General features: G+C 49.5%; 1 protein-coding gene across 1 annotated transcript in view; it reads left to right on the top strand.

The window, feature by feature from the left end:
• The window catches only part of LOC135887318 (killer cell lectin-like receptor subfamily F member 1), a 74,236-nt gene extending 59,129 nt beyond the window's left edge, over positions 1–15,107 (top strand). The window contains exons 3-6 of the mRNA XM_065415080.1: positions 5,759–5,920; positions 8,926–9,080; positions 11,294–11,406; positions 14,987–15,107. Of these exons, the coding sequence (XP_065271152.1) occupies positions 5,759–5,920; positions 8,926–9,080; positions 11,294–11,406; positions 14,987–15,107 (551 nt within the window). The remainder of the gene's footprint in view (positions 1–5,758; positions 5,921–8,925; positions 9,081–11,293; positions 11,407–14,986) is intronic.
• Positions 15,108–15,175: the final 68 nt, after the last annotated feature.

Genomic DNA, 15,175 nt, shown 5'->3' with positions numbered 1-15,175 from the left:
AAGTTCCCCAGCTGTGAAATAGGGCTCATAGTATTGCCCTGTTTCAGAGGGGCATAAAATGATTATGAGGGGCTCAGATACTATAGTGACAGGGCCATTAAGATACACAGATGGAATGCTGCAGATCTATTACCCATTGGGGAGGTCCTGGGAACCTGATCATTTAACTTTCTGGCTGTTATGACCAGAAATTTGCATCCCAAGTTAAAGTCACCACCCACGTAATGCAGCAGGGGGCTTTGCCATAGAGACGGGGAAAGGAGAATTCACCAATGCTATTCCATCTATATACACCAATGCAAGAATCTGATGCTCCCAATTCTGTGGGGGGAAAAGGGTAGGTGGCCATGTCTAGATTCGAGATGGGCCCCCCCCACTGGCGCCAATTCCCACTGAAAACTTTATCGCCACATCCATTTCTTGCCTCTTGACCATTCAGAGATGCTTCTGCCAACACAGCATGGGGCACGACAGGCTAACGCGTCAGTGTGTTTATCAAAAATAACAGGAGTACTTGTGGCACCTTAGAGACTAACAAATTTATTAGAGCATAAGCTTTCGTGGGCTACAACCCACTTCTTCGGATCCCCAGTCGCCCAAGTTCCTCAGGGTCTGTAGCATTTAAAGTTCACCTTGGTTGAGAATGTTCTGCCAGCAACCTTAATTTATGAGGGAAGACCACAGAGCAGCAATAGGAAAGAAATTCAGTGCCCCCCCCCCCGAATGATGCTACTTCCTGATGTTGGGTGTGTCGGCTGGCTTACTTCATACATAGATAGACACTTGTCCTTGCATAACACTATTGGCTGGGTGGTTTTGCCTCCTCTGGTACATGCCATGGCTGGGGACATAGTGTATGCTGATTTAAACCTTGCTGGGGCCAGGCTATCACCTTCATCTAAAGCTCACAGTAAGTGGGGGTTGATTGCTAAGTTTGCTGCCAAAATTGGGAGGATTTTAGCTGGGATCCCAGTTTTCTAATAGCTGGTGAGTGCGAAGGGACATCTGGAGTAGCAGTAGACTTTTGTAACAATATGTTTTATGCTTTCTTTTGGGAAAGATACAGGGTAACTTAAGGGCCCTAGGGATGGATTTTTAAAGCTATTTAAGTGCCTAGGTGAAATTTCAAAAGCACCTGGACTCCTGCCGCCATTAATTTCAATGGGTCTTAAAAGCACCTGGTTGCTTTTGAATATCCCACTGTGCTCCTTTAAAAATTTGGCCCTTTAGAGACCAAAGTCTCATTGATTTTTAATTCGATTTAGATGCCTCTCTCTCTTAGGCACTATTGAAAATTTCACCCAGTTTATTTGCAGGCTACTTGTAGGTTTGTTGTTTCTCTCTCATAGACAGTCTCTGTTTGTTCGTTCTGTGTTGTTTTCCTGCATCTCAGATAGAAGCGATCTAGGCGGAGGGTGCACGTTTTGCTCTTTGGGTGTGAAAAACCTGACCATTGAGTTGGTCGGCTTGATGTAGTTTCTGGAAGGAAAGCTGGCCTTGTGCCTAAGACACTGGAGTGGGACTTGAGAAGAGACCTGTGTTCTCCCACAGACTCCCTGTACAACCTGCGCAAGGCACTTATGGTAAAGTTTTCAAAAATGCCAATAAATCGCATTTTCAAAGTGACTTAGGAGCCAAGTCCTACTGTCTACCAATAAGGCTTAAGCTCCTAAGTCACTTTGAAAGTCAACAGGACTTGGACTGCAAAGCCATTTAGGCTCCTGCAAAAACTTTTACCCTTCATCTCTCTCTGCCTCAGTTTCTTCATCTGTAAAATGGGAGGGATTGACAAGACATAATGGACAAGACATAACAGGTGGATGAGAAAGAAGCAGGTTGCGGATGGGGTAGTAAAATTACTATGGGGTAGTAATAAAGACACTATAGGATTTAAACAGAGTAACTGATACTATGTGGGGTAATTGAAATTGCAACCAATGGGGGCTATGTAAGCACCTCGTTAGCCAGGTGTATAATCTTTGTGTGAGCTCTCAGAAGACAAAATAATCAGGTAACCACCGAATTTCCTCACATTTAATCAAACAGGGAATCTTCAAGAATCCCCTCAGTGCCCGCGCTGGCATGGGGTCGTTCTGAAGGTCGGGTGCGCCGGGGTCATCGTCCTGCTGGTGATGGTAGCCGTGCTGAGTGCTTGGGGTAAGTCGCTCCAGGCCATTTATTCAGCTGTGAGAGTCTCCTGTAGGCAAAATGCACCACATTGAAATCAATGGGGCTACTCATTTGAGTAAAGACATGTCTGTTTGTAAAGCTCAAAGCCCCAACGTTATTTTAACTGAGGATTTTTTTGTAGGGACAATGAGTGCCTGCCATGCGTGTGATGCAGTGGCTGTCGCCCAGAGAGCTAGCTTAGTCTTTTCTTGTATTCAGCAGTAACGCAAGGAACCTACAGGCCCGTATCCTGTCAGACATGAGCTGAAGTAAGTTAGCATATGTATAGTCGAGTAGAGTCGGCCTGTGGCCCTTGGCATGGATGAATGGGGAACTAGGAACAGCTTGCACCATAGCCGGAGTCGGAACCTCACGGAACATTGAAGTGATAATGGGCTGGGATATTTTAGGATAGACTCGTGGGCAGATGTCCAACCGCAAACTTGCTTGAGCAACAGGGGACGTATAGGATAATGAGTTAAATGGCATGAATAGGTTAAACTATAGAATAAGGGCATTCCAACATTATGAGGGTGAGGAAGTTAGATTTGGACATGGGAGGCTGGCTGATAGTGCTCCGGCCCTGTGTGACGGGGCCACTCACCTCTCGTGAGCACCCGTGCCGGTCGGGTGTTTCTGCACCTGCCCTCTCCATTTCACGTTACCTGTGGTGGCCCCTGTTGATAGTTAAACTCCTCGAGCAGGTTTTCAGTGACTCAGGCTGAGTCACACAAAGTCTGTAGGTGTACAGAGAAAACAAACCCCTTCCCGGATACAAGTCTAACAGGGCTTCTCACGGCGCTCTCTGTGACGTCTCGGTCTGGTGTCCTGTCTCCGGGCTCAGTGAGTCTAACAGGGCCTATCGCAGTACCTTGATTAGCCTCGGCCCCTCCTGGGCTAACTTCCAATGGTACCTGCTCTGTTACGGAGAGTGCACCAGGACCCCTGCCTGGTGACTCTTTGCTCCATAGAGAGCCCTCCTGACCCCAGCTTTCCAGCTCTGTCACTAGTTAAGTTCAACCCTCCCCCCTTTCTGGGGTTAACACAGTTCAATTAAATGCTGACCCTCCCTGTGCCTCAGTTTCCGCTCTATTGTGTGATCTCGAGCATCTCATTTCCCCTCTTTCTGCCTCCCTTCCCCTCCTATCCGCTGTCTGTCTGGTCTATTTACTGTCAGGTGTTTGGGGCAGAGGCTGTGTCTGCATTGCATAGCACAGCAGAACACCACTCTATTGCCGAGTGCTACTGTAACACAAATAATGCGTTTTCTTGTTCAGCTGTAAATCCAGTCTGTCTGCCAGGTGAACTGTGTGATACGTCCTCATCCCCAACAGCTGGGCAAAGTGTTACACGGACCAGGCGCAGATGTGAGCTTGACACATTAATCTCGCATCGTCTGCTATAATGAAGGAGGCTTTCTCCAGAGCAGATCAAAACATTTTTAATACAAAAAGGACTTTTTCAAATCCATTTTTTTCCTTTTTTAAAAACGTTTTGATGCAACTGAAAACAAAACAAAAAATAGCCTTTTTTCTCCCCATTTTTAAGTTGTTTGGGGTTTTTTTTCTCTCCCCCTTTTTTATTCTTTTTCATTTATCCATTTGCTGATTTTTTTTTTCATGAAATTTTTCAGATTATTTTTTCTGACCTTTTTAATTTATCATATTTATCCTGTTTTTTTCCATCTTTCTTCTTTAACCTTTTTTTTCTTTTCCTTTCCCAATCATTCTCAAATAATGCCCTGGGTGGTTGTGGGGTTTGTTTTTTGGTTTTTTTTATTATTCAATTTTTCGTTTCTTTTCACTTGGCAACTTTTGAAAACGTACAGGGTGGCAAACGGAAAAATGAGAAAACCGTGGCCAGGGTTCATTCTGTCGCATTCAGTGGCAAAATGGGGGAAAAGGCAAAAGGGGGAAGGAGAACAAAATGAAAAAAAATGGGAGGAAAATAAAAAATTGAAAAACATTTTCATGGAAAACATTCAAAAAATGAAAACATATTTCATTTGGTAACCTGAAGAACAAATCTAACTTTGATGGGTTTTTTTTCATTTTTCAACTACTTTACTTTCTCTCCAATCCTCTTTTCTTTCAGCTCCCTGTAAATTTACAGGGATAAGCTGTGTACCTTTATACCAGCATCACTATATCCACACTGGGGAGTTTGTACCACTTTAACTAGAGCAGTTTCTAACCCACTATAAAAACTCCATATAGACTGACACTATGTTCCCCATTACTGAGCAACTTTAATCCTTTCCACCTCTGTGAGGTAGAAGAGTGCTCCTAGCCCAGTTTTTCAAAGGGGAAACTGAGGTCTAGAAGGATTGAATCATAGAAGATTAGGGTTGGAAGAGACCTCAGGAGGTCATCTAGTCCAACCCCCCTGCTCAAAACAGGACCAACTCCAACTAAATCATCCCACCCAGGGCTTTGGCAAGCCGGGCCATAAAAACCTCTAAGGATGGAGATTCCACCACCTCCCTAGGTAACCCATTCCAGTGCTTCACCACCCTCCTAGTGAAACAGTGTTTCCTAATATCCAACCTAGACCTCCCCCACTGCAACTTGAGACCACTGCTCCTTGTTCTGTGATCTGCCACCACTGAGAACAGCCGAGCTCCATCCTCTTTGGAACCCCCCTTCAGGTAGTTGAAGGCTGCTATCAAATCCCCCCTTACTCTTCTCTTCTGCAGACTAAATAACCCCAGTTCCCTCAGCCTCTCCTCGTAAGTCATGTGTCCCAGTCCCCTAATCATTTTCGTTGCCCTCTGCTGGACTCTCTCCAATTTGTCCACATCCTTTCTGTAGTGGGGGGCTCAAAACTGGACACAATACTCCAGATGTGGCCTCACCAGTGCCAAATAGAGGGGAATAATCACTTCCCTCGATCTGCTGGCAATGCTCCTACTACTACAGCCTTATATGCCATTGGCCTTCTTGGCAACAAGGGCACCCTGCTGACTCATATCCAGATTCTCATCCACTGTAATCCCCAGGTCTTCTTTTGCAGAACTGCTGCTTAGCCAGTCAGTTCCTAGCCTGTAGCAGTGCATGGGCACAGTCACTGGCGCAGTGTCATGACCCGCACACATTGTCAAAGAGGAAGTCTGTGGTAGAGGAAAGAATCAAACCCAGCTGAGCCACCTTGAGTACCAGTTGCGCCACCCTTCCTCTTCGGAAGCCAGTGTAATTATTTTAGTTCTAATCTCTGGGTGAACACTCTTATTTCAGACTTAACGTGGCTAAGGTCAATTTAGCTTCATTCGGTTTGCTCCTGACATTAACAAAATTGATTTTGTCCACTTTGTGTGTGGACCTTGTTCTTTCGGAATTAAAGTTGCTAAAGTCAATTTAGTTAATGTTGGTACCAGCTTGAATGGTGCTTAATGGACTTTAGCCACTTCGGTTTTGAAATGAGAAAGTCCCTGCAGAGATATGAACTGAAATAACAACATCAGTTTTAACTGGAGCCTTTAGTTAGTTCAGTGCGAGTCTATCTGTAGACCAGACCAGAGTCACTGATCTATCACATCCCACACACTGACTCTCCTAAGCAATAAGCAGTAACAATGGATGCTGTTCTGAAGTTTTCCAGGGCTTCTCTAATAAAGCAGAGGAAGGACCAGCCGTGAAGACCGATAGTGTCACTCAGAGAACCGGAAGTGGAGGAGAACGCAACGCCAGCCTGGAGGACTTGTTTTCTCGTCTGAAGCAGAGTCTGTGTGATCCAGCCCAGATAAGCTCAGCAGGTAACCTCAGTTCCCTGTGACACACTTCACACCTGGATCTAAGGGACTGCTGTCTGACCCACTCACTGCTGTGCTGTGTGGGGGATGTTTTCCTCTCCCATCTACATCCCCTGTGCTGGTATAACTCAATGGTTCAATGTAAACTATGCGGGTCTGTCTGGTGGCTGGAGAGACAAGGTGGGCGAGGTGATATCTTTTATTGGACCAACTTCTGTTGGTGAAAGAGACAAGCTTTTGGGCTACACCGAGCTCTTCCTCAGGGCTGGGAAAGGACTCTTGGGAGTATGTCGACAGTGCAATAAAACACCCGGGGCTGGCCCATGTTAGCTGACTTGAGCTCGCGCGGCTCAGGCTGTGGGGCTATAAAATTACGGTGTAGACATCCGGGCTCAAGTCAGCTGACATGGGTCAGCCGTGGGTGTTTTATTGCAGCATAGACCTCCCCAGAGTGTCACAGCTAAATGCCAGGCAGAACAGATTGTTTAGCACAAGTAAACACATATTGTAAGAGACCGTTCAAGGTGAAGTGGTTGGTTAACACCTCTGCAGTCACAGGACAAAAAAGAGTTACAGCTGCTTGTAATAAACCATAAATCTAGTGTCTTTATTAAGACCAGGAGTTTTAGTGTTGAGCCAGGTTTCGAATTTAAGCTCCCAGGCTCGTCTTTTGAAGGTGTCGTGCAGGTTTCCTTTGAGGACGGGGCCAGAGCATAGTGATTGTGTGGTTTCACCCATTCTTTTTAACGGGGCATGTAGTGCACTGGAGGAGACACAGCACATGTTGTGATAGGCCTGTGTAGGACTCCTGGATCTTGACAAGTGAGCTGTGGAGGTGTTGATCATCCTAGCAGTGGAGATGTGGCTGCAGGTTTTGTGCCTGTTGTTATGGCAAGGTCTCTAGGGGTTGGTCCATAAAAGAGTCAGCTCCTGCTACCAGGGGAGGGCTGTGTGATGGAGCTGCAAAGCTCGGGACTACAATTCCTATCAGCCCCTTTACCTCTGTACATCCCCTTCCCACTGGCCAAGCAGGGACTATACATCACCCCTCCTGCCCCCCCGCCTCCCCGCCTTTGCACTTCTCCTACCCATCCCCTGCCCAGGTAAGGGGAAAGGTTCTGACCCAGGGGGAGCCACATGGCAGCAAGAGAGAAGCCCCAGGAGCTGTGGACAAAGCCAAATATGGAACCAGTTGTGATGGCCGGATATCACAGCTGGGTGGAGGTCTGTGTGGGGCTCACGGGGGAGCAGCAGCAGCTGGGCAGGGAACCGATTCAAAGGGGCCTCAGTGAGAGACACTAATAGAGCCTGGCTTGGGAACCCACAAACACTTGTTTGCTGGAGTAGAGACTGGAGCGGAGTGGACAGCCCAGGCACTGGGGCTGAAGACCCTGCCTCTCAACCGGACGGCCCCAGGGACCCACCCAGGATCCACTATTGCTCACTTTGAACTGTAACCACTGGTGCTGACTTTCATTTTTCCGGGTGGGTGCGCCACCCCCGCTCTTCCCCAAGGCCCCAACCTCACTCCGCCTCTTCTGACCCCTGCTCCACCCTGAGACCCCGCCCCCACTCGGCCTCTTCCCCCGAGGCCCCGCCCGCACTCCGCCTCTTCCCCAGAGGCCCTGCCCTCACACCACCTCTTCCCCTGAGGCCCCGCCCCCATGTCGCCTCTTCCCCAGAGGCCCCACCCTCACTCCGCCTCTTCCCACCCCCACTCTGCCCCACGGCCCCGCCCCCACTCCACCTCTTCCCCTGAGGCTCCACCCTCAGTCCGCCTCTTCATGCCCCAATTATGCCCCTCCCCCGAGCACCTCCTACCAGCAGCCGAACAGCTGTGGTTGGTGGGTCCTGAGCACCCACTGTTTTTTTTTTTTGCCCCGGAGCACTCACGGAGTCGGCACCTAGACTGTCACCGTTTAAACCTCTGCACCTAGGTGATCTGCAACCTCTCCCCTTCCTGCCAGCCCAGGTCAAATCCCCTTTCCCTGACCCATGTACCTGGGTGGTTATTGGCACCCACCCGGGCTAGCCCCTACATGGGCAGACTGCTGAAGCACCTACAGTGCTTGCCTCTGAGATGTGATACACTGAGCATGCCAATGGCGCTGGAACATTTTTAATAGTAGGGGTGCTAAAAGCCCGTTCCATTACCCCTGTCCGCACCCCCCATCGCCCAAAGCTGGGGCCGGGAGCAGGGCTGTGTCTCCAGGAGGGGGGGACCTGGACAGGGATAAGGGGGCCAAGGCTGGGGCCACAGCTCGGGGTGGGTGCAAGGCCAGCAGCCAGGACACTCGGGCACGGGGCTGTCAGCCATCTGCGGGGCCAGAAGTGGAGGCACAGGACTGGTGGGTCAGGACCCACGGCTGGGACCCTAGGTGCAGGGCCAGAAGTGGAAGCACGGAGCCGGTGGTCGGGACCCCCAGGTGAGGGGCCAGAACCGGAGGTGTGGGGCCGGCGGCCAGGACCCAGCATGCAGGGCTGGGAGTAGAGCCCCACATAAAACCTGGGGGTGTTGCAGCACCCCCCGCACCCTTAGTTCCTGTGCCTATGGGGCACACCACTGGCACCCTAAGGATTTGGGTTACAAAGTAACCCCAATACTTACGGACCTACTTTAGCTCAAGTGGCGTGTGCTCCTGGTGCTGAAGGGCTGGGGTTCAGTTCCTCTGGAGGACCCATGTCGGGGTGTTACTCTGGCCTATTCAACAGGGGAGGCGGCTTCCCCGCCCCTCCTCCATCCCATCCAGCAGCAACCCGGCTCTAAGGATTTCAGCAGCACCCCTGCTGCAGCTGTGCTGGGCCCTTCGTTCTGAGACATCCCCATTTCAGCTCAGGGAATTGGGAGGAGGGTGGGTTAGCCAGGAGGGGAGCACAGGCCAGCCCACAGGAAAGGCTGCAGGGACCAGCTCTGGGAGATTTGTCTGCCTCCACGGTTAACTGCAGCGAAAGAATTCGGAAGCGTCAGAAGCATTAATGACCTCTGCCTCTTCCACTGCCCCCTGCAGGTGGCTCCGGGTGCAAACTCTGCCCCAGGGAGTGGCTGCTGCACGGGGACAAGTGCTACTGGCTGTCTAACAAGACTGACACCTGGAACAAGAGCCGTGACGACTGTTCAAGGAAGGGATCTCAAATGCTGGTGATCCAGGACCAGGAACAGATGGTAATGTACATTTTATGTTAGGATAATGGAGAGAGCCATTCATCATGTCTCTGTTCTCTTTGTTACATGTCTCTATAGCACTGTGATGGGTGTGTGTGTGTGGGGGGGTGCCCCTGTCCAGTGCAGGGTGAGTTCAGCCCATCACTCGAGCTCTCCTCTACCTCAAGGCAGTGAGACCTAAGGACAAAAGTCAATAGGGTTATCCTGGCTCACAGAGCAGTAAGGCCTAGTGGACAGAGTCAGTTACCCTGCTTCGCAGGGCAGTGGGGTTTAGCGGTCCAAGCCAATAGGAGTATCCCAATTTGCAGGGCAGTGGCCAGGGTAGGGGGACCCGAGCCCTCCCTGCTCCACTGAGTCCCGGCCCAGAGCCCTGGCAGCAGCGAGTGAGCTCACGACTGAGTCAGCGGGGATTCAACCGCAACATGCTGACTGCACTAGCAGGGCCGGCTCTGGCTTTTTTGCCGCCCCAAGCAAAAAAAAAAAAAAAAAAATCGGCGCGGCCAGAGCGGCAAAGCAGGGGGGAAAAAAAACCTGCGGGGCGGCCGGAGCCAGGGTGCAGGGGGACTCCCTGCGCTGCAGACGTGCCGCAGCTAGCAGGGGGAAGGGGGAGAGAGAGAAGTGGGGCAGCCAGGGCTTCAGCTCTGGTCGGCAGAGAGGGAAGGATGCGGGCTGCCCTGCCGGGCTTGCTACAGACCTGGCACTGGCTGGGGCATACGGAGTGCGCAGCCCGCTCCCAGCAGGGCGCTCCCCTCCTCTGCGTCGCCGCCCCCTACAGGGCGGCCGGATCGGCGAACAAAAAAGAAAAAAAAAGCAGCCGTGCCGCCCTAGGATTGGGCGGAATGCCGCCCCGTAGAATCTGCCGCCCCAAGCACGAGCTTGCTCAGCTGGTACCTGGAGCCGGCTCTGTGCACTAGAGACTATGGCTAGTCCCTCCCCGGGCTACTTACTACCATGACTCCTGCATCCGTGGTCCAGGCGGCTTTGGGGTTCCTGAGTTCCTCTGCCTGGGCTGCTCCCGGCAGCTCCGCAGTCACTAGGGTCTCTGCAGATATCAGGGCATCTGCCAGGGTATCGGTGCCTCTGGCTTCTACTGTCAGGGGTGGCTGCTGCTCCAAGGCTGAGGCTGCAACAGTCGTCCTTCCTCTCCAGCGGTCAGCCCAGACTGAGCTGAGCCGCTCACTCTTATACTGGTACTATATTTGGGGCATGCCCAGTAGGTACATGGGGTGGGGCTTCCTCAGCCCACAAGGAGGAGTTAACCCTTTCCTCTCCGGTGTGGGGGTGAGTTCACCCTGTCACAAGCACTTTGCACAATGCGGCCCAGGTGATTGATTGGGGCTCAAAAATAAGAGTCAAAAAGGGATTGGGCACTAATGTGGATACTGAGCCTATCCAGAGATATCACAGTTAATGCTGGAAGAGTTTTGTATAGGAAACTAAGCCTCCCGCTGCAGGGCTTAAGCCACTGATCTGTTAGAGATCTAGAATCTACCTACTAGAGATCAGGATGGGAACCAGTGTGGGGTGAGATCATCCTACGTCTGCTACTGCGGGGTGCTTACGCCTTTCTCTGAAGCAGCCAGTGCCGGCCACTGTGGGAGACAGGGCACTGGGCTAGATGGACCCTGGGTCTGATCCCGTCTGGCCAGTCCTGTGTTCCCAAATTCTACCAGAGCACAAATAACAATAATTATCTAAGTACCTGCTGGGCACCTCCATAATAAGCTAAGAGGTAAGAACGTGGTTCCAACCCCAGCAGTGAGTTACGGATATTTTGTTTAAAGGTCAGCAGCTCAGAGAGCTAAGATTCTAGATCTATCTTTAATGATAATGACATAAAATCACCATAATAATTATTATTTGTTCATATTATAGTAGTACAACTAGTGGGCCCAGGGCGGATGGGGGCCTCATTCCGTGGGGAGCTGGCTGTGCCCATCAGCAGACACGGTCCTTGAGCCAAAGAATTTACTATCCAAATAGACCAGACGGTCAAACATGGGCTCATTATCCCCATTTTACAAATGGGAAACTGAGGCCCAGAGAAGTCGAGCGATTTTCTCCAGCACAGCGTGTTGTGCCGGTTTATTGCTGTTAGGTTTTTCTATACTGCAGCATCTCGGGGTCTGTCTAATTCCATGTGCTGCTAATGCTGGGGGGCAAACATAAAAGACTTCTAGAGCAATACATTCACCCAGCCACTTCTGTTGCAGGATTACCTGAAGCCTGTCATACCAGCTGACCATGCTGTTTGGATTGGATTAACATTTAACTCTTCACAGAGGAAGTGGACCTGGGCAGATGGTGGCCTTTTCAATGAGAAACTGTGAGTGTCTCCTGAGTTTTATTATTTGATGCATGAAAAATGCCTTGCCATGTAATTTGCTGGTTTGGAGCATGCAGAGTGTCACTCGCCAGCTCCTCTGGGACTCCTAGCAGTTAAAGTCACGGTGTAGGTCACTGGAAAGGATTTCAGATTATCCCAACAGTTGAGTCAAATCTAAGCCTGCTTTATATGCTCACTCCTCAAACCGCAGCTTACTTAAACCTTGTCCTGGTGATGCTTTGTGGAATCCATCTGTCCAATTTAGGAATTTGAGCAAGACTATGAGCTCTCCCAGTATCTTTACCAAGCTGCAAACTCCATTTTAAATTGGGGGGATGGCGGGGGTAGTTGTCATCTTTGTTGTGCATTTGCCTCCAGGTGGAACTGGAAATCCAAGGCTTGGGGGTGGCAGAGGACTAGCAAAAGAGAATCAATGACTTAAGTACCCAACCACTGAAATATACTTGCTCTAGACAAAAGGCTGGGCCCTGCCTAGCCTAGAGGGACTAGTTTAACAGGGGAAAGGTTGCCCAGCAATGAGGTCACCTGACAGATGATCTGGAAGGTTATAAAAGGACAGGAACTGACCTCTTATCAGCCCTTCTATATGCTTGGTCCTGCCTCAGCACGGGGGGGCTGGATTAGGTGAACTCTCATGGTCCCTTCCAGCCCTACATTTCTATGATTCTCATCAGCTCAAGCTGAGCACAGCTTCACGTAGGAGCCTGATGGGGCAGAGGGACCCCCGCCTTCCAAAGCACAGACCCCGCAAGGATTCCCAAGGGAAGGGGGAGCTAGTGAACGACATTGCATGTCAGTTCATTTCTCAATGATCTGCACTGTCTTGCACTTTGTGTCTGAAGCAGAGAGCAGTGCTGTTCGAATTCTGGGCAAAGCCTGGTTGTGCATTTCATGCTTCACAACTGCCCCATGTCCCTGGAGAGTGTTAAACGGTAACCCAGGCGGCTCAGACCTTTGGTACAATACTGGCAGAGGGTGTGTTTAAGCTACTGAGTTATCTTGGAGGCCAGCGCTAGGTGTGGGGTGCTAGGGCGGGTGGGCTGAGGGGCTCTGTTTCCAGGGTGGCAGACTGAGAGTCAGTGTCCAGGAAATGTGCCAGACAGGCCGAGGGAGAAAACAGACCTGCAGCCTGCTGAGACCCAGGGAAGCTTAAAGCACAGTGCAGGAATTCAGGCCTGGATCCTCTCACAGCAATCTGGTGCACCGCCAGCAGGGGGAGCCCAACCAGATCTGCAACCCTCATGTTCAAAAAGACGCTATTTCCATGTCCATATTTACCTGCATAAATGGGTATTTGTGCATGCAGTTCTGATGCTGATGCTCACTAATGGATGTTCTTCAATCTCCATGTGCAAACACCCCTTTATACAGGTAAATAAAGGCTCTGGGGTGCCCAGTGGGTGTGCACACAATTTGCAGAGTTCACCTGTTGCTCTCTAGACTAAAGGCTTGACAGATGTACAAGGGAAGGGACGGAGAAGAAACAACTCATCAACCTTCACCTTCCACCCCTTGTGGTCCCCTGCACAGGAGCCAGGCATAACGGCTCTCCTGTTCCGAGTACCACTGCTCCCTGCCAGCACCCCTCAGGGCTGGAGCCACAGCGAGGGAGGCAGAGCTGGCCTGCTGCTCAAGTCCTGACCACTTCAGTTCAACAACCCAGAGCTTGTCTACACAGGAACTGAAATAAGGATATTAGTTCTAATTCACACCGTGCTGCAAGTCCGCCTCCGGACACTTTTATTGAGGAATGAAAGGGCCCTCCTTGAATGTAGCTTAAATCAGTAAATTATTGCTATGTTTTTGAGTCATTTCCATTCTAGTTACCGTGAAAAGAAGCCCAAAGGATTGGAACACTGTTCTCATAATTCCCGTGTTAACTCACAGATTAGGATGTGGCCTGAACAGACGTGCTTTATTAGTGTGTCTGCAAACTCAGCGATACAGCTTATTATGAGGCGCTGGCCAAAATTTTTTCAAGGGAACATTTTTCCGTTAGACTGAATTGAAATGTCCCGTGGGAATGTAGTGATTTTGTCAAGATTCTTCTTGTTTTTATAAGGTTGAAATGTTTTGTTTTTAATTTTTCCTTTCATTTTGTCTTTTTGGGTTTGACTTTAATTTTACACTATATTATCATTTACAATCTATATCATAAGATTCCAGGATGGTTCCTCTGTCTGTGTTTCACGCTGAAGCCTGGAATGTCTATAGAGTCAATGTGAAGTGATGGAGACAGCTACAAGCATGGCTGAGAGCTCTTTTTGTTCAGAATATCGCCCAGTTCCACCATCACTGGGGTTTGTGGTCTGCTACAGTCCAATTTTTAAGTTCTCAGCCATTTTAACTTTACAAATTACACTCTGGGACAGCAAGGCATGTATCTATGGGCTTCTCTACACTTACCGGGGGATCCACATACAGCGATCGATGGTCGATTTAGCGGGTCTAGTGAAGACCCGCTGAATCGACCGCAGATCGCTCTCCCATCGACTCCGGTACTCCACTGGAATGAGAAGAGTAAGGGGACTTGACGGGAGAGCGTCTCCCGTCAACATTGCGTAGTGTGGACCCCACGGTAAGTAGATCTAAGCTACGTCAACTTGAGTTATGCTATTCATGTAACTCAAATTATGTAGCTTAGATTGACTTTCACGCGTAGTGTAGACCAGGCCTAAGTCATGCCAAGAGTCCTAGGCCACTGTGATGTCAGAGGGAACAGCCAATCACACCATTATTCTACAGCTAATTTGCATGCAACAGTGTCATTGGTTGCATGAGGGAAAGGGCACAAAAGCTGGATTTCTTGGCCCAATAGCCACAGCCATGCGACTGCTACTAGTACAATATAAAATAAGAGTTGAAAGGATTAAAAATTTTCTTTCATAGAAAATTCTAAGACTTTGCCTTTTCATTCCTAAGCTTTAACAGCCCTATAGTGGTTATTTAGCTATGTAGCCACTGACATTGATGGGAAAGGCTACCTGGGAGGAAGTAAAAGGTAGCTGACAGGATGTAAGCTGGGCTAGAATGTATTTGAGTTTAACCTTGTGCTGTGAGTATTTTCCTGGCTGTATAAATAAAGCATCTTGATCTACTAGATCCACTAGGCATGTATTTTAATTGATTTTGCAATGCAACATTCCTACATGGGTTGCAACTATTGAACTCATGCCCTATGTGTCTAAAAAGCACAAGTCACTCCTGTTGGAGCTAAAGGATGCAGCTAGAGTAGCTTAAAGCCAGTAGCAGACTCCTAATATCTGACAGGCAGCCACTAGGGGAGGTAGAGCCACACCATAAGCATGGGTGACAGCTCGGCTTTTGTGGCTTGAACACCCAAGCTACACCCATAATAGGGTCAACCATGTTGCTTAGGTTTTGGTAACATGGACACGGGTTCTCCAGGACTCCAACTGACCAATGGGGCTGTGTGGGGAAAAATGTAGAGATAAAAGAAGAAACCACAACCTGACATGACATCCCATGAGCAAGAGCTGGTACAGGCTCTTTAATCACTCTAAACAAACTGACAGTGACTTTCTGCTTCATCCTACAGGGTCCCAGGATTAAGGCAGGCTGAAAAGAACAGCTGTGGACAGTTAAAAAATAAGATTGATTTTGAAATCTGCATCACTGAGTTAAAATGGCTCTGCCAGAAAGCAGCGTTCCTGCTATAGACTGCAAAGTAGAGTCTTCAGTCTCTGAAACATCTACTGTATGTTAGAGGTTTACGTATAAATGTAGT

Source organism: Emys orbicularis, chromosome 13 (assembly GCF_028017835.1).
Source record: "Emys orbicularis isolate rEmyOrb1 chromosome 13, rEmyOrb1.hap1, whole genome shotgun sequence".
Taxonomy (NCBI): Eukaryota; Metazoa; Chordata; order Testudines; family Emydidae; genus Emys; species Emys orbicularis.
This window is presented reverse-complemented; position numbering and strand designations above follow the sequence as displayed.